General features: G+C 41.3%; 1 protein-coding gene across 1 annotated transcript in view; it reads left to right on the plus strand.

Moving 5' to 3' along the window:
* FAR2 (fatty acyl-CoA reductase 2) overlaps window positions 1-16,538 on the plus strand; it is a 78,965-nt gene extending 62,427 nt beyond the window's left edge. Inside the window, exons 8-11 of the mRNA XM_061476442.1 lie at window positions 4,927-5,098; window positions 7,488-7,617; window positions 9,409-9,536; window positions 11,117-16,538. Of these exons, the coding sequence (XP_061332426.1) occupies window positions 4,927-5,098; window positions 7,488-7,617; window positions 9,409-9,536; window positions 11,117-11,279 (593 nt within the window). The 3' untranslated portion in view covers window positions 11,280-16,538. The remainder of the gene's footprint in view (window positions 1-4,926; window positions 5,099-7,487; window positions 7,618-9,408; window positions 9,537-11,116) is intronic.
* The last annotated feature ends 6,853 nt before the right edge of the window (window positions 16,539-23,391 follow it).

Raw genomic sequence — 23,391 nt, forward strand, 5'->3', positions numbered from 1 at the left:
CCAAGGCTCTGTCCAGCCTGGCACTGAATGCTGCCAGGGATGGAGCATTTACCACTTCTTTGGGCAATCTGTTCCAGTACCTCACCACCCTCACAGAAAAGAACTTCTTTCTTGTATCTAACCTGAACTTCCCCCATTACCTTTTGTCCTAGTGATGAAGAGTCCTTCTCCAGCATCCTTGTAGGCCCCCTTCAGATACTGAAAGGCTGCCATGAGGTCTCCATGCAGCTTCTCTTCTCCAGGCTGAGCAGCCCAAATTTTCTCAGCCTGTATAATTGCATTTCAGAACAAGGCTTCTGTGAAAGTCCCACTAATGTCCTAATTGTGATACTTGATCAAGTGATCTAGCAGGGATGAGGTTTCAGCAATTGGCTGAGTGGTGAGTACATCGACCAAGTTCCTGGCAGTCTTTTCAATGAGAGATACAGCACTGTGATTAGTCACAGATCTTCTGTGACTTCTTCCCAGGATTAAATGCAAAGCTCTTCACAGGTTGTGACTTCACACAACAGCCACCTTTGCAATACTATCTGAGGTTTGGCTTTCTTAACCCATTTTCAGTGGGTTTCATCATTTTACTGATGAAAACAGCAATGTATTAATGCATTATAATCAGTGTTATTATTTTACTTTGCTTATAACTGGATTTAGCAATGAAATCATCTGGGTGCAGCAGAAGTTTGCATAATCAGTTCAGCTGTGTGATGGGACTGAAGACGGAATTTTCTCCTTTACTGGCACTGTGGAACTCCTTGTACCACATGTATCCACAGTTTCCTGAGAGCAGCAGGCTGAAGAGAATTAGTATGGAGTATCAAAGAGCAAAATTCGGTCCTCAAAGATGTTGCATGGTTTAAGAAATGAGTTTGGGGAAGGTTTATTGCATTGGAATGTTACACCTGCAGCCATCCTGTTTAAATTCTCAATTGTTTTCTATGTCTTTTTGTAAATGCTCGTAATCCTAAAATCTTTATATATATGACAGATTTTCACAACCCATTCATATTACTTTCTCTTTCTACTCAGCTATTTTTTGGCTTCTAGGCAGCCAGTCCCATGGCTTGCACTCCAACAGGACTTATGGTTCATGATCTCTTAAATAAGATCTACCACTAAGTAGTCCATCCTTTACACAGAAGGACAAAATTTCACTAGTTCCCTCCTTCCCAATGGGACAGCATCTGTTACTTGAGTTGCCACCTACTGTTTTTGAAAGCCTGTCTCTTTCTGTGTTTAGTTCTGCCAGCCTTTCGGGTTGAAATAATTGAGGCCAGGTCTCTACTCGAGTGTTTTTTCAGCTTCGAAATTGCTTTTTCCCCAGCATGAAGGAAACTGGCTGATCCAAATATACAGGAGACACAAGATCAGCAGAGGGAAGGGGAGTCTGGGAAGGCCAGACTGGCACAGGGTCTGTAAGCGATCGCTGAGGTGGAGGGTTGTGAGAGTGAGACTGGAAGCTGCTGAGAAACAAGGGTGGGGAATGGAGTCATCTGGTGTGGGACTGAGCATTTTAGTGCAACTCAAACATGGGTTTTGTGGAGGGGGCAACCTGGGCTATGTGGTCAGGAAGACCTACAACAGGACCAGCTGTAGGAACGACAGGCAAACACAACAGAGTAGATTTCTTTTTTGAGGGGGAGAGGAGGAAATAAGAGGAAGATCAGAGACACTGAGGCTGGATTGGGCTAAGGATGCCCTGGGTAACAAAGAGAAGTGCTGAGATGAGAACATTTTGAGTACAAAGATGATGAGCTTGGAGGAAGGGAGGGAGGAGAAAGAGATCTAGAAGATAATTATTTGAAAAATAAATGTATACTTAAGAGTTCATGCTTAAACATCCATTGTAAAACAATTTATTCTACAGATCTCCAGATACAGACAAACCTCTAGTGTTAAAAGGAACCTTTAACTGACTTACGTCTTTTCCAAATAATGCTGTGCCTTGGGATTTTTTCTGGCTTTTCTGGCTTCTTGTTACTTTCCCTGCTATTACAAATATGTGGTCAAACAACTGAGTGTTAATCTGAAGAAGCGTATTCTGCTTGGCTGCAGTGGAAGTCTTGCTGGTATGACTTTATGAAGTACATTTTGCAATTCCTCCTCTAAATCATAAGGCAGGCTTTAAAATGCTGTTCAGCATGGGAAAACATAATTCTAATTTATCCTTAACAGTCTACCTAGGCAAGAGTGGTGTCTGATTTTCCCCTGCTAAATCTGCCTTTGTTGGAACTGTAGAATTAGCTCCTAGAGATGGTATGATTCTAGTTCAGGATTTTCTGCCTCCCTGACCAATCTGTCTGTCTGTTTGATTCTTTCTGTCTCCTTCTGATACAGACTATTGCAGCTTGTGAAGTTGAACACTATCCAGAAATGAAACAGAGCAATTGTGCTAAGACAGTGTAAGCCAGGGTAAGGGAGGTTCATAGAGAAAACACCTGTGGCATTAGCTGTTCCAAGTTACACAATGCTGGTGTTTTACCAGCTTCCTTCAGTAAGTCTTTCAAGTTGGTCTCACTGCCTTCTTATGTGTATTTTAGAACAAAACCACTTTCATTCCTAACTTGCAGAATTTTTCTTGAGTTTTCAGCAGATACATCATCTGCTCTTGACATAGGTGCTTCTCTCACCAAGTAGTATCACTGCATAATACTGCAGCTCCTTTACTACACCTGCATTTTCTGCTACAAGCTTCAAGTAGCCAAGATGATAAGGATGTTGTTGATTTATGTGAACTTGGTGTAAGGGCTGATGATCTGAAATGACAAGAGCTGCATTTTCTACTTACTGGTTAGTTCTTTCTTGCAGTCCTGGTGAAGGATGCCAGTAATGCAAAGAGAAAAGGGAGTCAGTAATGTCTTTAACATGGTTGCAAAAGAAAACCTTCTCAACCAGTTTACAACTGAAAAGTAGATCTTCAGTATATTAACAGCAGGATTTGAATAAACAGAGCTATAACTATATGCTGCAGACAACATTAAAAAAAAGAATCACAGTTCCAAAATATCAGTGGTTTCCTGTTAAACTAGTAGGGTTCTATTATGGAATGAAGTGATCAAATGAAACTAAATTAACTTAAATATTGATAAGCAGATGAGAGTTTATAAATAAACTGGGATTTAAAGTGCCTCTTGGAGAAAATTCCTTAAGGGAATGAGTAGCAGAGCGCATGGGATTGCTTTTCTGATCCATGAACTACTTGAATAGCCAGAGATACACAGCCCTCTCCAAACTGGGAGCAGATCTCTACATTTAAGCCAGCTATGACTTTGACAAAGTATAATTGTAGTAAATAGCAATGCTGCTAACCCAGAGGAAAGAAACTCTCACACTCTGCTTTGACAGACACAAACTCTGCCTAGAGCTGGGCCAAGACAATGGCTTCCTTCCTAGCAGCCCATCCCAAACTGCTTATTGCCAGGAATAAACACCTTTCCAAAATATCCAAAACTGCTCCAGCAAACGCTCGCTGCCAGGCACACTACCTGGGAAAGTTTAAACAGGAGTTTGTAGCTAATCCTTGCCATTTTGAGAGAACATGCTGCAAAGGATAAGATTTCCATACCTCAGCCCACAAGATGACCACAATATAACCACACCATTGCAGTGTGGCTACATGAATCAGGAGGAATGGCAGTCAGTACTGCTGTTCAGTTGCAAGATGAGTTTCAGGAGAAGCCATTAAATTTGCAGCATAAGGACGCAAAAAATAACAATGAATTTGCACTAAAACTAAATTGTATTATTTTAAAAGTTTGTCTAAAGTCAGCTAAAAAGTCTCCTCTAGTTGCTGTTACTTGAAAAAAGCAAGTCACTACTTGAAGTGCAGTAATGAGCCGACCACGGATACATGAGACTACTGTCTGAATATTATGATTGGAATCTGCTTATCTGAGGATGATCTGGATGTTTCTTGTGACTTGCAAATTTTCATCTGATTTTCTATTTGTAACATAAGCTTAGAGAGTAAACTAGAATATGAGCACAGATTGGTGTTGTAACTCTCAAATTCTTTTTTTTTTTTAAGTAGAAAAAGCCCACATATTCTTCTTTGTTGAGCTCACTGGTGCTCAGGAATAGGAGCACCATCTGTTTATCAGTCCCTAGGATGATAGTCTGATATTGAAATACTGCAGTTCTATTAAGCCTCTGCAATATGTAAATGCCCCAGATAGGCACATCTAGATGCCACTTCTCTGGTATTGCAAGAGCTCAGAATCAGACCCAACATATTTGTGCCTTAGCATAAAAAAGGAATGAAAGATTACTACTCTATTATTAGTTTTTAAGTTAAAAATCCAAGACAGTTTACTGCTTTAGTGCATTCAGGGCCCATCTGAAAACAGGCTGAGGTATTTGGTGTTGTGGGTCAGATGTGGTTTGAAAGGATACAGTGAAGTCTTAGAAGCAGCACTTTATGTTTGCAAGTCCACCACTAAACCATGGTCTCTGACTCAGACTAATCTTGACATCAGCCATTTAGAAAATCAGATTAAAAATTAGAAATGTCATTTTTGTTTTATGCTAGCAGATCAACTTTTGCCTTCAGTGATGTGATGATATGTTAACACTTACCAATTTGCTCTGCTGCAGGTGAAAGCAGAACTGCAGTTCCTTGTTTTGAAGCATTTGAGGCTACAACTGCATGCTTTTCTTCCATTACATTTTGGTGTTTTGATAAGGAATTTTTTGTTTGCTGATGCTAAGTCTAGAGTCAGATTGTGTTTCAAATAGGCAATAGAGATGGAGTCATCAATTTTAATGCCAGAAGAGGCCATGAGATGACCTTCTCCAGTCCGTGGTTACAAAGTTTGTGGAACTGTAGAGTAAAGATGTTAAGCTCTGTAACTTGGGCTTTACTCCAGCATGTTGGTATGGTTGTGCTCAACTAAGTCCCTGATTTTAAGTTAAATGCCTGTTCTTTTACAGAGCAGTATGTTATGTCCACATTCAAAAGGAACCCGCTGGAGCAGGCCTTCCGAACACCCAATGCTCACTTGACGTCCAACTACTTGATAAACCAGTACTGGATAACTGTCAGTCACAAGGCTCCAGCCATACTCTATGACCTGTACATGAGGCTCACAGGGAGAAAGCCCAGGTAAGAAACCACACGCCTTCAGCCTCCTGCATGCCTGCCACTGTTATGGAGAGCAGATCTCCAATTTCTGAGAATGAACTGCCTCAGCCTGGAGTCCCTGATCGTCTTCAGATCTGTGGTTATCACATGCTGATACCAAAGGGTAGGTACAGGAGTTATCTCCTTCAGCTTCAGAAGGCTCTCCTGAGAAGTTTACTTTAAGCGTTAGATCATTTCACAAATTGCTAGATGTGTAGCAAAACTTCCCTGAATGGCTTACTGTTATTGCTGCGCATCCATCCACGACATGGGAAATAATGTGTTTTATATCATTAGTAGTCTCCTGGGGCAGTCTGTTGTACCTGAGAGCCTGCTCATGCAAGGCTCAGTATGGGAGCAAATAAAGAAATCATTGCTGTCAACAGCTTTCTAGAAGACAGGATGCCTTTCAAAGTGTAACTAATAAGGCTGTGAAGTGACAACTAATAACTCCCACTTCCTTCATGGTGGAGAATGAGATTTTGTATAAGAAATCTTTCCCATAGCCTCTCTGAGGCTACAGAAAAGCTTGTTGATGTTTTTCAGTAGACCACTTCTTCATCCAAATTAGTCAGTATTTTGAATGTCGTCACATTTGAGTTCAGTCAGTTAACATGAAACATGGTTTTCATACACACCTCTTCAGGTGCTTCACTTCTCTTTTTACCCTTACTTTTAGCCACTCAGAAATGTTGCTTTGGATAGATCTACAGTCACAGCTTATTCTGTCCGCATTGAGAGGAGGCCATGTGGATACCTATTTTCAAAACATAAGTAGGGACACACAGTTGATTCTCTTATAATTTCTTTCTGACAGATTCCATTACCCCTAAGCTCTTTAAATACCCTCATGGCTTTTGGGGAGCCAGTTTGAGGGGCAACCTCAGATCTCTGCAGTCTAGTCATATACTCTCTTTCCCAGGTTCCTAAAAGGTATTAAAATAATTCGCAAAGCTTTGTCTCATCGTACTTGCCTACACAGGCATAATGAGGAAAATTAATCTGTGGTAATTTTAAAGTAGTTTAGATAAACTGCATTCAATCAATGTGCACATAATTATTCAGAATGAAGGTTCCCTTCATCTGATGGTGTGCTTGCTTCTAAAATGAAAAGCACTTTAATGCTGAGTAGGAGTGCCTAGGAGGTTTTAGGGATCTTTCAATTCACTTTGGGTAAACTGAGCAGTTCTCCTCTGAACTGATGTACTCATTATGTCGTCTTCTGTGCTTAGTGCTTATAATTGTGGCAGTCACATCTGCATGGTGAGAGCCCAGCCTGGCACCATTCTTACCAGACTGCTGCCTTTTATTTGTCAACAGCAATTGTGTAACCCTCCGGGCAGCTCGAAACCTCTCATGAAAGCCGCTCTGTTTGCCACAGAAATCAGCCTTTTAATGCTTTCTCTTGCCCGTATCCAGTCTGAGAGAATGTGGTGGTCTCTCAAAATTGACTGAGCACTGTACATTACACAAGTGCCAAAGGCCTTTTATACTCATGACCATTGGGACAACTGTAAAATAATCCTGCAAGGTGCGACAGCATTACTGTCACCCCCTTTTATATGAAAAATGAGAAACAGAAAAAAGGCCAAGACACATGAGACCTGAAGCTACATTTACAAAGTTCCTGTTAAGCAGCTCTGCGCCCAAAGCAGCTTTCATCTTTACCAGGACGCTCACACTCCAGGAAGACATTCAGACCCCACCCTACCCACTCCCCCCAAAATAAAATCTGATGGACTTGCATGATTTTCAAGGTCACAAAAAATACTCCAGACTGCCACAATATTATACAGGGAGGGGAATGCCCTTTAATAAAAAGTTATTTTTTGAGAGAGAGATATCAAAGAAGCCCAAAGACATGAAAAGCATGACACCAAACTGGGTAGTGTGGTTGATACTCTAGATGGAAGGGATGCTGTTCAGAGTGACCTTGACAGCCTAGAAGGATGGGCCCATGGTAGAAAAAGAAGTAGTCACCTCAGGAGGCAAGCAGTATACCTTTGTGGTTTTGCTGTCTGCTGTGCAGACTTCATAATAGTTCAGATGGGCTCATCATCTCACAGATGGTACATGCTGCAGACGTGGCCTCCAACCCTTGTTTACTTCAGTAAGTTAGGCATTAGGCTTGCCCTGGGAAATGCATTTTTGCACCCATGTTTGAGCCAAGAATAAAAGCTGGATGACTGTAGGCTCAAGACGTCAGCTGGAGCAGGTAGTGTTGCTGAGCAAGTTCTCAGCACCAGTGCAGTGCTCATCAGAAATTGAAATGTCTATTAATCTGGACTGGTGAAAACACCTACAGAGCAAACCGACAGCATTTGCATAATGTCAGACTTCCTGTCCACCTCCGACATGCCTCTTGTTTCAGAATGATGAAGATTATCAATCGACTGCACAAGTCTATGACACTCCTGCAGTATTTTTCCACCCAGTCCTGGGATTGGTCTTCAGAGAATATGAATATGTTAATGAGTCACCTCAACACAGAGGACAAAAAGGTAATAAATATGGATCGCTAATCTCCAGTTCTTTTAATCTGCAGCAGTTCTTTTTGGTGTATTGTGGAGCTTTCAAATGACATCCAGATAACTGGAATTGACTTTAACCCGAAATAATTTATTTCCTCCTTGTTTCATTAAAAAAACTTAACAGGAACCTTCCATTTATTACAGGAGAGTGTCTTCTCCTGAGGTGTACTGCTCTTCCTTCCAAGACAGGTCAATCACTGAAGTCTTTCCAGTTGTGATGGGTGATCTAGATGGAAATGACTTGAAAGATTTTGACATTTTCAACCACATTTGTTTTAATGGGCACTGCACAGGGAAATTTAATTAACACATAGTATCTTACCCTGAACAATATGAAAAAAGTTCCTGTTTTATTCAAGTCCCCAGAGAGCCATTAATTTGCAGGATGCCAAGCTCTGTTGTAGTCAAAGGTTTGAAACTATTGACTCCTTAGGAATGGGATTCTAATGGAAAGCCTGAAGGAATAGAGTAGCGTTGTAATAAGCGTGAATGCACCTTTGGTCCTTGCAAAGAGATACATAGGCATTCACATCAAACTGGTCTCACATAATGAAATTCTTCTGCAGACTCCCAGTAGTAGAATCAAGAGTTTTCTTCCCTAGTCTGCAGCGGAAGCACATGCAGCAAATTCTAACTTCTAAAGGCAGTGGCGCTGCTGTCACTACAGCAGATGTAGAGGGAAACTCAGTGCTATGATAGGAGCTAGTTTTGAGGCAGGTAAATAAAAAAATACAGCATCAAGGACTTGGTGCAAGCTCAAAAGAGTTTCAGGCTTACCAAGCTGAGAACTTTGTGAGATGCACCGCATCCAGTGTTGCCACTGCTGCATTGTGAGCAGTACTGAAGCTAGGGAGTTTATGGGCAGGTCACATGTCTACACATACTTGACAAAGGCATCAAGATCTACATAGTTGCTAGTACCCATCTGTTCAAGCTATTGCTGGTCTGATACCAAAGCTCTTGCACCTAAGCCTAGATTGGAATGGGATTTTTCTGAGTATCTTCCCTTTTAAGACCCTGTAGATAAGAAATGCCATTCACTTCACTCATTCATTAAATAATAATAATGATAATGATGATAAGAATAATAGTAAAAAATTTGCAACAAAAACTCTTCCTCTTTACAAATGCTTTCTTTGCTTTAATGGACAGACAAGTGCCTGAGAGCTTGCTAACATTTTTTCCAGCATAAGCATCTGAAATGAACTGGGTAATCAGCTCTGCAATGAGATATCTTCGTGCCAAACACCAGAGTAAACCATTTCTTGGACTTCTATTGATCTAGCTCTTGAGAGTTCAGCACAGCAGAGAGTCCTGCTGATGCGGAGCCACTTCTTGTTGCAATGTCCCATTTAGTTATTTACACATAATTCTAGTAACACATTAAAAACTGCATGGAGGTTTTCATACAAATCCATTTACCTGAGTGGAATGCCATTTTTCTTCCACAGTTTTGTGTGTGTGTGTACAGATACATGTACTTATGCAAAAATTGCCACCTGATGGACAAACTTATCTTTATTTTCTAGCAGCTAGCACTGAATTTCTGCTTACTTTGCCCAGATTCCTATCTGGGTATGACATTAATGGACAGCTGTAAAATACAGTGTGTTGGTACCCATGTCTTCTTGGAAACTTGGTGGCTTTAAGAGCGTCGTTCAGAGAGAGGGCCCTGTCAGGAACAGGGGTCAGTGAAGTGCTTACAGTGAACTTGTTTTGAAGTCTGCCATTTAACTTCTGCTCTATGTTTTTAAATCCCAGTTATACAACTTTGATGTTCGTCAGCTGCACTGGTCAGAATACATTGAAAGCTACTGCCTAGGCGCTAAGAAGTACTTGCTAAATGAGGACATGGCGGGCATTCCAGCAGCAAAGCAGCACTTACGAAAGTAAGTCATACCCAGTGACAAGGACAAGAGCTCCTGGCTACCTTCAGCGGCTTTTGAGGAAAATTATTCTGGTTACATTGCAATAATTATTGTTGAATAACACAGCATAGCTTATTTCTTACAGGAGAGGGTTGTCAGGATTTCGTTTTTCCATCCTGTAAGAAAAAGAGGATGACACTAATGATCAGGGGCTAGATACTATGCCTTCCCAGAGGATGACCAAGTAACAAAGTTACAGTGCATAAAAGGAATACATGAATTCAGATGCTCTTGGTCATTTAGAATTATAACAAAAAAATACGGGTGAGACTTAGGTTTTCTTAAGCTCCTTGAAGGTTTTAGCAATTTAAAGATGTTGCATAAAAACTTTAAGCATTTGTATGATTTTAAATTTCATTGTAAAACTGAAATTTCTAATTCCTTGGGGGGGAATGGGCAAAACTTCTCAAAATCAGTGAAGAGCTAACACTTATGCATTCAATGCCTGGTGATAGTTTAAGAAAGCCTGAATGAGCAATTTGAGATTGTCCTCCTATTCAGTTAAAGATTATGCTCTTCCTGTCTTGTCCAACCCTTTTACTGAGAAGTACAGGCAACGGCACAAGGAGCAGCTCTCTTATCTAAGAGCATGGTTGTTTCCTTCAGGAAAACCATTCTACTGCACTGTAAATGCTAGAAGCATAAAACAGTCTGTTGGTGTAGCAAGGAACCCTAAACACATTCTTCATTCACGGGTAATTTTTTAAGGATTTAAAAGAACCTCTGTAATAGGCCAGTACCTTGTCCAAACAAGCAGTGTGGTATAGTGCAGTGAGAAAATTTACCAAAAGACTCTTACAAAAATTAAACCAGTCTTGGGGACATTAGGTATGAAGCTTTCTTCCCTTGGTCAGACACTGAGAAAGTGAGAACTGAAAAACTGCAGAAACTTTCATGACAGAAAGAGGACAACATGGTGGACTTGGTAGAGCTGGGATATCTTAAAGGTCTTTTCCAACCTAGTTAAGTCTATGATTAACATCTTAACGATCCAGTAATACCATTTAAATATATGGTGTAAACCACCCCCCGCAAACCCTTGTTCTGCAGTTACTGCAAAATTGAAGACTGTTTCTGACTATTGAGTAATTTCCCAGCATTAAAAATAAGGTTCTGCCCAAGTGGAAGAACCTTATTCATCATCTCCTGCAAAGGCCCTCTAGCCTGCTACCAATCCCGCAAATGAATAAAGACCAATATACCAAATCAAAACAGAAAGTATTGGACCTAGACTATCATAAAATAAAAATGCTCATTTCAAACCAGAAAAACAGTCATACTGACTGTACACAGAACACGAGAGACTTGCAATACAGATATTCCACCCATACCAATAACTATTCACTATACTCTAACTTCAACAGTGTCCTTGGCAGGGACATCTTAGGCATGGCGTCTTCACTAAAATAGGAATGGCAAAAAGCCCAAGGGCCACTTGTAAACAGGATTTCTTACAGAATTACCTGTAGCAAATGAAGCAATATGGTAAGCTCTTTGTTGTTTTTGTCTTCCTCCATAAGATGCCTCTTTCTCTTTCTCAGGCTGAGGAACATCCGATATGCATTCAACACCACCCTTCTTGTGATCATCTGGCGCATCTTCATTGCAAGGTCACAGATGGCTCGAAACATCTGGTACTTTGTGGTGAGCCTCTGCTACAAGTTCCTTTCCTACTTCAGGGCATCCAGCACCCTCAGGCACTGAAGCCATCCATCCGCAACCAGCCTCTTTCAGAAGGACCCTCCATCTCCTCTAATCAGCAACTATGGGCATCGGGGTCTGAAAGCAGCAGAAAAATCAATCCCTCCAACAGCAGCCTGCATTTATTGTGCATTTATTACTCACCTTCTTAATTTTAACTAACGCTTTAATACATGGTGGTCTTTCTTCCATAGGACCAGGCCAATTTTTAAAGCCATAACTGAAGCTTTAGGAACAGGTCAAGCTGGGACCATTCATCTAGAGTCTGATGAGCAGAAGTAAGGATTAACCAAAGTCAGTGTCTTCCCATGTACTACTTAGGTTATCTTAATTCCATTTCTTCCTCAGAAGAGGTAATTTTAAAGCGTACAGACTTAGAAAGAAAAGGATACCATCAGGGAAGACCCAGCCAAGGAAATTTAACCTGTAAGAGGTCTTCCTAAAGAGGCTATTCCTTCATTCTCATTCAGTGAAATGGTACCTTATTGAAAATCATGATTTTACCTTTTCAGTTTTTTTAAACTTAGAGGGAAAAAGATCAGTTCACTAAGTCAGTGACCACACTGAACAGTTTTCAGATCTTGTCTTATACTGTTACTGAGGACTGATTTCAAGCCATAACTGAAGACGTACATAAAATCCATGTACCTGTGTTAATGCTACTCACCCACAAGCTGCTTTCTTATGGAGAGGTATTTTTTCTCTCTGCGGTTAAGGTTGCAGTCTGTAAAAAATCTCTTGCTCTTGCATTTACCACATTTGCTTGGGACAGTTTTGGGGCTTGAAAAATTGCTGTTATTTACTCCAAGAATGAAGACAAGCCTTCTTAAAATATTGAAGAAGAATTCAGAAACTCTTTATTGCTTTTGAGGAATAGGTCTGTTTCCCCCTTGGATTTATCTGCAGAAAACCTTTCTCCCTGTGGCTTAAAAACCAGCCTGATACTGTTCTTCCTGCTTTCATTACAGCTAAATCACTTTACAGTTGATCACTTCCCCTGGCAAAAAAGGGTAAAGAAAGACATGTATGGAGTAAATCCTGTCAGGCCAGTTCTGCTGCTGCCTCTGTCAGTAAGAATTAAGAAGTCTGAAATCTGATTCCATTGAGGTTAACAGTTGGACTCAATGATCTTAAAGGTCTTTTCCAATCTAACCAATTCCATGATTCTATGACTTCTCTGTAAAAGCAGGCATGCGCTGTGAAAGTAATGCATTTTGTCCTACGTTGCAGTTTAGAGAAGAAGCCAAGGACTTCCTAATGCTTACAGCTGTTGGAGATACTTGTTTCACCTAGTGAAGTATGAATTCCTGGGGGGAGGAGAGAGAGAGAGAGCCTTCTTCAAAGTAGCTGGTGCAACAATAGCCTTAGTGCAACAGCAACAAATTTATCACGCTATCAGCTTTTCAAAGTGAAATCTAATACTGGAATATTTTTTATTCAGATAACACTGAATAAGCACTTTAAGGTTATCAGACTTTTAAGCAGCTAGGTTTTGAAATGATGCAGCATCCAGTTTCTCTAGTCTTGTGTCATGCTAGCTGTTGGAAAAAAGTAATACTACATCACAAAAAAATGACACAGTTGCTCTTTTGAGAGCTGAGAACAGCAGAGTATTTACAAGGCTGGCATTCTTCAAAAAATTATACTTGTTTTTGGCAGTGAAGGCAAGAACAAGTTATGATGACAGTATATTTATATCCTAGGCCTCCAAGCTAGTTCAGAAGTCTTTCTTGAGGTGCAAGGAATTCATCTTCCCCCGTATGCCCCAGATGTCTAGTTTCAAGCAATTGCCAAAGGATGCCTGCAGCAGAATCTGACCAGAAACATGCTGTCCAGAGTGGCAAGGCCCAGCAAAGGCCCCTCTGTATGTCACACATTACTTCTGATCTATGCTTAATTAGGTCAAGCACCCAGTTTAGAAAGATGCACATTTTCTAAGCTTTTGCCTTGAAAATATATGTTGAAAAAGAAACGGTGCTGGTTGTTGGCTATGTTTTTTACAACTTCAGAAAGCTGGCAGTATGTGCTGTGCATTGCACATTAGCAAGGTGTCACTGCCTGGGAAACTAGCAGCTATGGGTTTGGGTGCTGGGGACCAGATATTTCACGTACAGTGCTTTCACAGCAGTGTACATGGTGAAGGTTATTTGTGTTATACTTTGCTAAATTGGCTGTGCAGGAAGTGTGGCTACCTTGGTGGGGTGAGGCAGGTTGCTGTAGGGTTTCCTCTAGAAAGACTGCATTCCCTCAAGTACATAATCAGGTCATCAGCCAGCTTCCAGTCTTCTCGTATGAAAGCCTAAAAACCAAAACAAAACTGCAGATTATTCTGAAACAAGCATCCATTAAAAAAACTAGGAAATAATCTTAACTCATATCCTGAAAGTCTTTTTAAGTGCCTGCCATATGGACAAAGAGAAGCAACAACTAAAGGAATTGTAAGTCTTACTGTATGCACATGACAGACAAAAGCTTGAGTCTCACGAAAAAAAAGTCAAATACTGCAGACCTGCTATACCTACAACATCTGGTCTAGATCAGTCTGTTCTACTATGAGTAAAGTGTCCTGCCTTCCCTTTTCCAGTGTTAGTCATGCCACACATTCCTCACATATGCCTGTAGGCATTCACAGTTATTTGCACAGGTTGTATTGTCTGAACAAGTCAGAGATGTATCTTTACTCACCTGAGTTTATCTGGACCTGTTTTCTGCACATGCAAAAAGATGCTTCCAGTTTCATTCAGAACAATGGTGATACCACGTTTTAAAGCTCTAAAGTTAACAGCCACAGCAAAGCTGCTATTCAGCCCTGAAAGAACAGCAGGAGCTGCTTGGAATGTTACAGACATATAGCTGTTGCAGATGGTATATGCTCTTCTGGAGACCTTTCATAGCCCACACAGTATTCCCAGCAGCTGACTCCAGAGCTCTGGCCTTGCCTGAGGGGAATCAAACTGTTAGCTTTTCTTAACACAGACATAACATGCAGTGAAAGCTGAATCTTTAATCCATTTTCTTGTGGCTTGAGATGTTTCCCAGTGATCAAACCACAAAAATATTTCAGAAAAACCTCAGTGCAGAGACTGATGCATGGAAATGGCCTTTGGGTGCCAGTTATGACTGTCATCATGGAGAGCTAGACCTGGCATAAGAACTTGCTCTCACCTCAAGCAGTAACTTATCTTTGATGTTTTATGTGTGCTCCTCAGTGTATTTGTATGTGCTCTGAAGAAACCCAAGCCTTGGGGAAAATATCTCAAAGAAAACACCGAGTGACAGCCACTTCTTTTCTTCCTTATTCTCTCTTACTCTTTCATGTATACTCACAAGCTTTGACAAAAGAAAGGAATTACAACTGTATTAAGTTAAATCAGAGGTCCTGTGGTGCACAAATTAACACAAGCAGGAATGGATATTATTCATGGCTGAAGGCTAGAGCTTTTAATACCTGTAAGGTTGAAGCAGGACTCAAGGTTGGGGTTCCTTCCCGTACAGAGGTAGCATGTGTTACGGGGAGGAGAGGGAAGGAGGAGGAGCATTCCTGCAGCCTCTGCTCATAGACAGCAGAAGCACTGCTAGGCACAGAGCATCCAGCTCAACGAGATAAGGGAGACTCAAGGATTCAGAGAAGTATGCGCTGCCAAACTCACAAGACTCTGCCTCCCAAGGAATAGGGGGAAGAGCTCCATCAGCATTTTGTTGTCAGTTTGGTTTCTTGTAATAGAACCTATGAACTAAAAGGCTCCTCCATCCTTCCCCCAGCTATCAGCAGGCAGCATGGAGAACAATATTGGCAGTCATTCTGCACAGCCACAAAAGAAAATATCTGCCACAAGACAGTATAATGGGATTATTTGTTTATTCCCTATGGACTTGCAGTGTATCTACCCCCTTACGGTGTCAGGAGCCTGCAGTGTCGCTTCAGAAATAACACGGACCACTGTTGAACCCAATGTACTAATGTTTTGCTAATACTATGCATATATACTAGTCTGTAGGCTATAGCTATGAACTGCTGTGCGAAAGCAATGAAACACTGAATATCAATGAGCAGTTGGCATCAGCTTGCAATTAAGTACCTTTTTTTAAATTAAATTGCAGTAACAAAAAACCCCACCAAATCCCTTAAATTAATGTGAATTTAAACTGCCTTTTGACTGACAACCAAAGCTGTTTCTCTCCAGCATGTCTGTTACCAAAAAAAACCCCAAATTTCCCACCTATCCACCCTCTATCCAAATAACTTTGTTAAGAAAATACAATTCTTTCTTGGTAGGAGGCGGGTAACAGACATCCTGGTATATTACACGTTCTTGGTCCATTACCCACCCCCTCAAGAAATGTGTTATTTTCCATTTTCTAAGAAAACATGATTATATGTGCCTGTGTGTATAGTTAATCTTTCAGCACCAAAATTCTCATACAGCATACAGAGATGCTAAAAGTAGTGGGGCTCATACTGAAATGCCAGGCTGTGCTTGTTTGGTATGCACTGGTCCAGTTCAGTTTAAGACAAAGTGACTAAAACCTACCCTAGTTTCCAGTGTAAAGGAAACCCAACCTGTAGTACTATTAATCAAATCATCATCATGAATAAGCAACTGGGAAAAGAGGGAGGGGGGGCATTCTTTTGTTTGTAAATAAGTTACAGCTTCATGGTCAAAAGCATGCTGTTGCTCTTCCAGCACTGACGTTCTACCACAGAAAGCAAGGATGAACTTTCATAACAATTGGACCCTTTATTCTAGCGCAGAGTAAATAACATACTGTACATTCCCCAGAAGCTAAATGGTGAATATCCCATTTCATGGTGCTAAATATTGGTATGAAGGTGGTACAGACTTAATAAATAAGAAGATAATTAAAAAAGCATATTTGGGGAATAATTAAAGATGTACTATCCCACTTTACTGCTTAAAAGTCTACTATGAATTGAGTGGTTTGTTCAGATTAACATGAAACTACTTATAAAAAGTTTCTTGTCCTTATAAAATCTTGGCAGACCCCAGTTCATAGTAAAATACATATTCTCCCACTGTCCAAAGTTTATATGGTTCTATCTGCTATTTCTATTCTCTTGTTAGCTATGAGACAACTTACAAGTCTTAATTACAGAGTTTCTAATGTTAAGATGTAATCTTTTGAGCTCTCAAATCAGATAAAAATGGTAAAGTCACAAATTATGAGAACCTCAGCCATAAAATTGTTAATATGATGTTTATGTTATTTTAAACATTTAATAAAACAAGTATTTTAAAACTATGGTCAACATGCATCGCTTAAGTTGCTAAAGGAGATGTGTCGTGATTCAAGCCCAGTCGACAGCCCAGAACCACGCAGCTGCTCACTCACTCCTCCCCCTTCCCCCCCCCCACTCCCTGAGGGATGGGGAGGAGAATCAAAAGAATGCAGCTCCCATGGGTTGAGATAAGAACACCCCAATAAGTAAGGTGTAACACAAATCACTGCTGCTACCACCAATAATAATAATGATAAGGGGAAATAAGGGAAGAGAATACAACCACTCACCACCTGCCAACCCATACGCAGCCTGACCCGACCAGCAGTCTGTCCCTTCCAGGTAACTGCTCCCAGTTCATGTACTGGGCATGACGTGCTGTGGTGTGGAATATCTCTTTGGTAGTTTGGGTCAGGTTTCCTGTCTCTGCTTCCTCCCGGCTTCCCCTCCTCCCTGGCAGAGCATGAGACTCAGAAAGTCCTTGGTCAGACTAAACATTACTGAGCAGCAACTAAAAACACCAGTGTTATCAGCGTTGTTCTCAGGCTGAGAGTCAAAACCACAGCACTGCACCAGCTACTAAGGAGAAAAATGACTGCTACTGCTGAACCCAGGACAGTATCCACCCCTTATTCCATACCATTCACGTCATGCTCAGATCTCACATTTTTCAATATACCATCACTCATATATATATACATCCACACACACAAAGAATCATTCCTTAGTGCATGGACCAATCCCTAGAAAGCTGCTGAATCCATCCAGTCCATGATCCACCTCTTGTAACAGTCTTTCAGAGCAGGAGAGGCTGTGTGCAGTGTTGGATTGTTGCCTGCTGAACCAGACACAGAACTTGTCTGGTTTCATCAAGGTTCATTCTTTGTTGGGATGAGGGTCAGAGGGAAGTCAGGGCCAGTTGCTGGTGACCTGAAGACATCTAGCTGGTGGGTTATAAAAGTGCCACATAACAGGCAACAGCATACAATTGAGTTAATTGTTAAGTCCACCCCTCGATCACGAGCCCATCTATATGTTGCATCTCTGCCCTGATGGCCTGAAGTGTCATGGGCCCACCGGGCCAAAAATAATTCACCTTTATGTTGCCAATCTAAGTCCATCTGAGCCACTTCAATCTTAGCCGCTTTATCCACTTGTTGGTTGTTCTGGTGTTCCTCAGTGGCCCGACTCTTGGGTACATGGGCATCTACATGGCGTACCTTCACCACCAGGTTCTGCACCCAGGCAACGATATCTTTCCACAGTGCAGCAGCCCAGATGGGTTTACCTCTGCGTTTCCAGTTACTCTGCTTCCATTGCTGCAACCACCCCCATAGGGCATTTGCCACCATCCACGAGTCAGTATAGAGATAAAGTACTGGCCACTTTTCTCGTTCAGCAATGTCCAGGGCCAGCTGGATGGCTTCCACCTTGGCAAACTGACTCGATTCACCCTCTCCTTCAGCAGTTGCTGCAGCTTGTCGTCGGGGACTCCATACAGCTGCCTTCCATCTCCGATGCTTCCAAAGCACTGGAGGGCCCAGTGCACTAGATACTTGCCCATACTGTCCCACACACCCTGCCACTCATGGCTGTCCAGCCTCAGGGAGAATCTCTTGGTGGTCCTCCTATATCAACGTCTAATCCTAGCCAAGACCCAAACCCGACTCCACTTAACTTTCAAGATCAGATTAAATGGTTGTGGGTAAAACATACACGGTATGTGTGCCAACATGGTGATGATCCCCATCACAATCAGCAGGCAGGTCTCGAGGGTACCCAAAGGCCATTCAAAACCTTCAGAACTCTCAAATGATGCTGGTGTACTTGTCACTGGGGCTGGTGTAGCTGCTGTGCTTGGAGCTGGGGTAGCTGTGCTGTCTGTTGTAGTCAGAGTTTGAGTAGCTGCTGTACTTGTCACTAGGGTGTGTGGGAATGTCTCCCTCCTAGGCTGACCACCCAAGGAGACGAAAAAAGATGTGTAATTGCTATACACTTCTATTCTATAGTTCCCAAAGTATAGAGGTGATGACCACACTGGGAATGCAAGCCAGATCAGTTTCATGATCAATGAGTCTATTGTATTACAAGTCATTACCATAAAGTACAATGAAACAAGCCCAAGGCCTGCAGCTGATGTACACTAACACAGCAAATACCGGCTGTAAGTAAGGTATGATGTGCTGAAACTCTGAGATCAAGAGCAACAACTTTGAGAGCCAATAAATCAGCATTGTGAAGAGTGACTATTAATCCAAACAATGAATGCTTATCACAAATACGATTAGACACACTCTGGTCAGATCTGTCGTTATCTCAACCTTCTGTGCCTCACGTTGGGCACCAAAAAGAACTGTCGTGGTTTAAGCCCAGCCAGCAACCCAGAACCACACAGCCGCTCGCTCACTCCTCCCCCTTCCTCCCCCCACTCCCGAAGGGATGGCGAGGAGAATCGAAAGAACGTAACTCCCATGGGTTGAGATAAGAACAGCCCAGTAACAAAGGTATAACACAAAACCACTGCTGCTACCACCAATAACAATAATGATAAGGGAAATAACAAGGGAAGAGAATACAACTGCTCACCACCCACCGACCAGCAATCTGTCCCTTCCAGGTAACTGCCCCCAGTTCATATACTGGGCATGACATGCTGTGGTGTGAAATACCCCTTTGGCTAGTTTGGGTCAGGTTTCCTGTCTCTGCTTCCTCCCAGCTTCCCCTCCTCCCTGGCAGGGCATCAGACTCAGAAAGTCCTTGGTCAGACTAAACATTACTGAGCAGCAACTAAAAACATCAGTGTTATCAGCGTTGTTCCCAGGCTGAAAGTCAAAAACACAGCGATGCACCAGCTACTAAGAAGGAGAAAAATGACTGCTACTGCTGAACCCAGGACAAGGTGCTTACTTGACGGCCACTGCAGTTCAGCACAGACTGTATGTGCACCACAACTGTACCACATCTGTAGGACAGCTGCTGGCGTCCTGGCATACGTGGAACGGCACCCCATCTACAGGCAGCTGCCAGCACAGGGACCAGCCAGGCAAGGAGTGGGGACACGAGGATAGAGAAACCCCAAACTTTAAAAGCAATGACTCATGAGACTTTAACCCAGACACGTAAGACCTGGAAGGGTCCATCTGATATGTGTCCTCCAGAAAAAGATAGGGACAGGTCTTCAGCAAGGCCAAACTGATCATAATCCGAACGACTTCCTGAGCAACATACTATATCCACATGAGAATACTACCCCAAAATTCTTAGCGTTACAAGGTAAGGATTTTCATTTAGACTCGGTGTTGACACCATAATCCTCTTAAAGTCCAGAGAAATATGGTACGGTTTATTTCACCATATAGCAAGAAAAGTTTAAGGATGTTACTGCATTGGCATCTGTGGGAGGTGGGAGTAACCATGGTTTAGATGCATTTCTAAAAGTTTAAACAATAATAGTTCAGGCTGTTGGGTAAACTCTTAATCTAGCAGTTCTCAGGCTTGCCAGGAACATTCTGACTCTATGACAAATACTTCACAGTACTTTAAATGATGCCTGTAAGGCCATTTGGAAGCGGTGGTGCAGTAAGATAATGACATCACTTTGACAAATAACAAGAAATTTGGTTGTTTAATTTACAAGTAGAACAGTTCTTGCCTTTTCCAGTTCCGGAAATAAATAAATAAAAAGTCTTTCTTGCTGACATAAAATCTTCAGTTTGGAACTTCAAGAGTCAATAATCTCTAGCAGCCCAAAGCAAAGACACTATCTCAAGGTCTGAATTCAGGCACTCCATCAGTGTGTTTGTAGACAGCGAGAATGTCACATCCCTTAGAAGTCTCCACTGTCAAATATTCAAAAGGGGGAGTTTCTATTTTAACATTAAAGCTCAAGTCTAGTAAATGTTTCCAGCCATCTGCGTTGGAAAAGCCTGAAATCAAACCATCTCCAGTCTCTTGGCTGCTGCAGCAATTGTTTTCAAATGCCTATGCACAGCAGAGCCTACCATGAGTCCACTCGCATCTCTTCTAGCTGGTCTGCTGGATCTTGGCTCATTCCCCAACACTTCACAAAGATTCATGATAAACAGATTATCTGGGCTTCTTCCAGTGCTCAGCAGGAGCACAGCAGGATCAGACACGCTGAGTGCTGAGCACAAACTGGAACTGGTCTGTGTTTCTGTATTTCCACTTTAATTCTAGTCACTGCAATAACCTCATTTTCAGAAACTTTAAATCTCATAAACATGTATATATTCCTAGATACATGTGTAGAATACATATATTAAACATATGTCTCAAGACAGGACTTGTCAAAATATTTGGCATTCATGTTATCTGTGGATGAACATATGAGTGCACATAGACATACACACAATTTTGGAAGGCAGGGAAAGAGGGCAGATCTAACCTGAGTAGGGCCAAATCCTCACATAGCTTGGTTTCTGGAATGGGAGAGGAATGGAGTTTTAGTATTGACTGCCATTACAATTAAGTGAGGCTAACAGGAGGGTAACAATGTGCAAGCATGCTGTAAATAGTGGCACACTATAAGGTACCAATGGGTGTAAAGGGAAACTAATTTTACAGAAAGCATAGCCAGAGATGCCTTAATTTCAGTACAAAGGTAAGATATGCCTTACCTAATTTTTAAAGTCACACATACTCAGTGACCAAAACTTTTGTCCCCCAGACATTATTTTAAATGCTAGAAGTTTAAATTACTTTAAAAAATACCTGCTGTTAAATCCCAAGGGGGCTACAAGGTCCAAGACTTGGAGATAGTCGATATGGATGGACTGGAATTTTCCAGTTTCTGTCCACTGCTATTCAAGAAGCAGCATTCCATTGTCATAAAACTAAAAAAATACTTACAAATTTCTTAGTTTTCAAAAGAATTGTTTACCAAAAAACACACTACAAAACATTTTGCACCAGGCATTATTGATAAAAATGTTCTCATCAAGAATCAGAAATAATTTTACTAACTCCTTTCCAAAAATCATATCTCTTGTAGAAAGTTTTTCATCTTGGACTCATTTCACCAAATCACAAATATATTTTCCTCTAAATTTCTCCAAAAGGATTTGGTTTTGTTTTTAATTGAAAAACTTGAGATATATACCTTGATAAAAGCAAAACAAGAAACAACCAGACCAAGTCTGAAAAAGGGGTATGAAGACTGAGGTGGTATTAAGCAACTATGACTAATTCTGGATGAGAAGTGTTTCTTCCTGCCATGTAAACAATCATGCAAGTAGCCTGTTACTCATCACCAGCTGGCCAGTTTCTCCTAAACACTATGGTAGAAGTGGCCTTGTGGAACGCACAGCACGCAGAGTGCTGCCAAATACAAGATAGCAACCTCTTTTCAACGACTCAGGGTAAATAGACATAAAAGCACTTGTGTATGTGTGTGTATACATCTATGTATGTGTGTATACATCTATGTATGTGTGTATACATCTATGTATGTGCGTATACATCTATGTATGTGTGCATGCATGTCATATATATATGTATATCTTTAGATATAGATATGTAAGTGTGGGTGCCACAGATTCTGCAGGTCTAATCCATTGCTGCAGGCAGGGGAGCTTGACTCACACCAGCACTAGAGCCAAATCCACACCCTATGTTTCTCAAAGGCACCTCTTTGCCAAGATATCTGGTTTGTCTGTTCTGTTGTCCCCAACAGCAACAGTATTTCTCATAATCCAACATCACATTTCTCGCATTCTTCTAGAAGTTATGCAGCTCCAAATTTCCTCTCTCCTCATTATCTGTTCTCTTTTCACACCCCACACACATCTCTTGAAACATTTTGATTATAAATCCTTTATGATAAAAACATTTTCTTTATTACAGATGAGGAAGAGAGAGGGGAAGGTCCAGAGAGGCTCTGGCATGCCTGTGGTCCAATATTAGAAGGAACCGACTCGTCACAGCTTTACTGTAAGAAGAAAGAGGGCTGAGCTTGATGTTTCTCCATCCCCAGAATATCCACTTGATGGTCCATAGCTGTTTGAGATAGGCTAAAGCACAGGTAGGGAAGTAAGGAGAGAAGGAAGCACAAAGCTGCCCCAATTTGCACTGAAGGACTCCAGATAAAAGGAGTGGCTTTGTCTCAAACTTTGCACAAGCTTCCTGCTACTGCTATGGCCACCGCAACTTTATTTCAGTCTCACCTAACAGCATTCAGCATGAAAAACAAAATCCGACCCCTGCTGTTCAGATTAGATAGAAATAGATTTCATTCTTGTTTTCAAGTTAATGGCACCCTTAGTCGTATCGATTTTATAATTATGCTCTTCCATCAGAATAGCATTTTGGCAGTCTTGCTCCAGGCTTTGTAAGACTTATACTACACATCCTAATCCACTAAGAAAAGAGAAGGATGTTGAGGGCTTTTTGTTTGCTGGTTTCTGGGTTTTGTTTGGGTTTAGAGAACAAACAGAGGATAAGCCGTTCAGCCCTACTGGTTTTTAAAACTGAGGATGGAGATCACACCTCATTATGTTGGTGTTCTGTAAAATGAAAATAGATAATGTTTAGTAATCATCTTCTACTTCCTTGCAATAGAGCAGACATTAACAAGAGAAAAAGACACAGTGATATCAGGAGCCTTCCCTTAACGAAAACTGTTTAAAATTCTGAAACTCAGGGCATACAAAGACACTGTTTACATTCTGCTAGCAAATCTTATCTTAAAATATGATTTTCCACTTTGTTAATGTAAATGTGATCTTTAGGGAGAAAAAAAAATAATATTATTTTCCATTAAGACGGATCAATGAATTGAAGCCATCAGCAAGAAAGTGCAAATTCATTCTAAAGCACAAAGATGTAAAGGCCAACCTGCAGACTTCAATATTTAAAGCT

The sequence above is a fragment of the Pezoporus flaviventris genome, unplaced genomic scaffold (genome assembly GCF_033815535.1).
Source record: "Pezoporus flaviventris isolate CSIRO_AGI_PZ_B2104156 unplaced genomic scaffold, CSIRO_AGI_Pfla_v1 ptg000096l, whole genome shotgun sequence".
Taxonomy (NCBI): domain Eukaryota; kingdom Metazoa; phylum Chordata; class Aves; order Psittaciformes; family Psittacidae; genus Pezoporus; species Pezoporus flaviventris.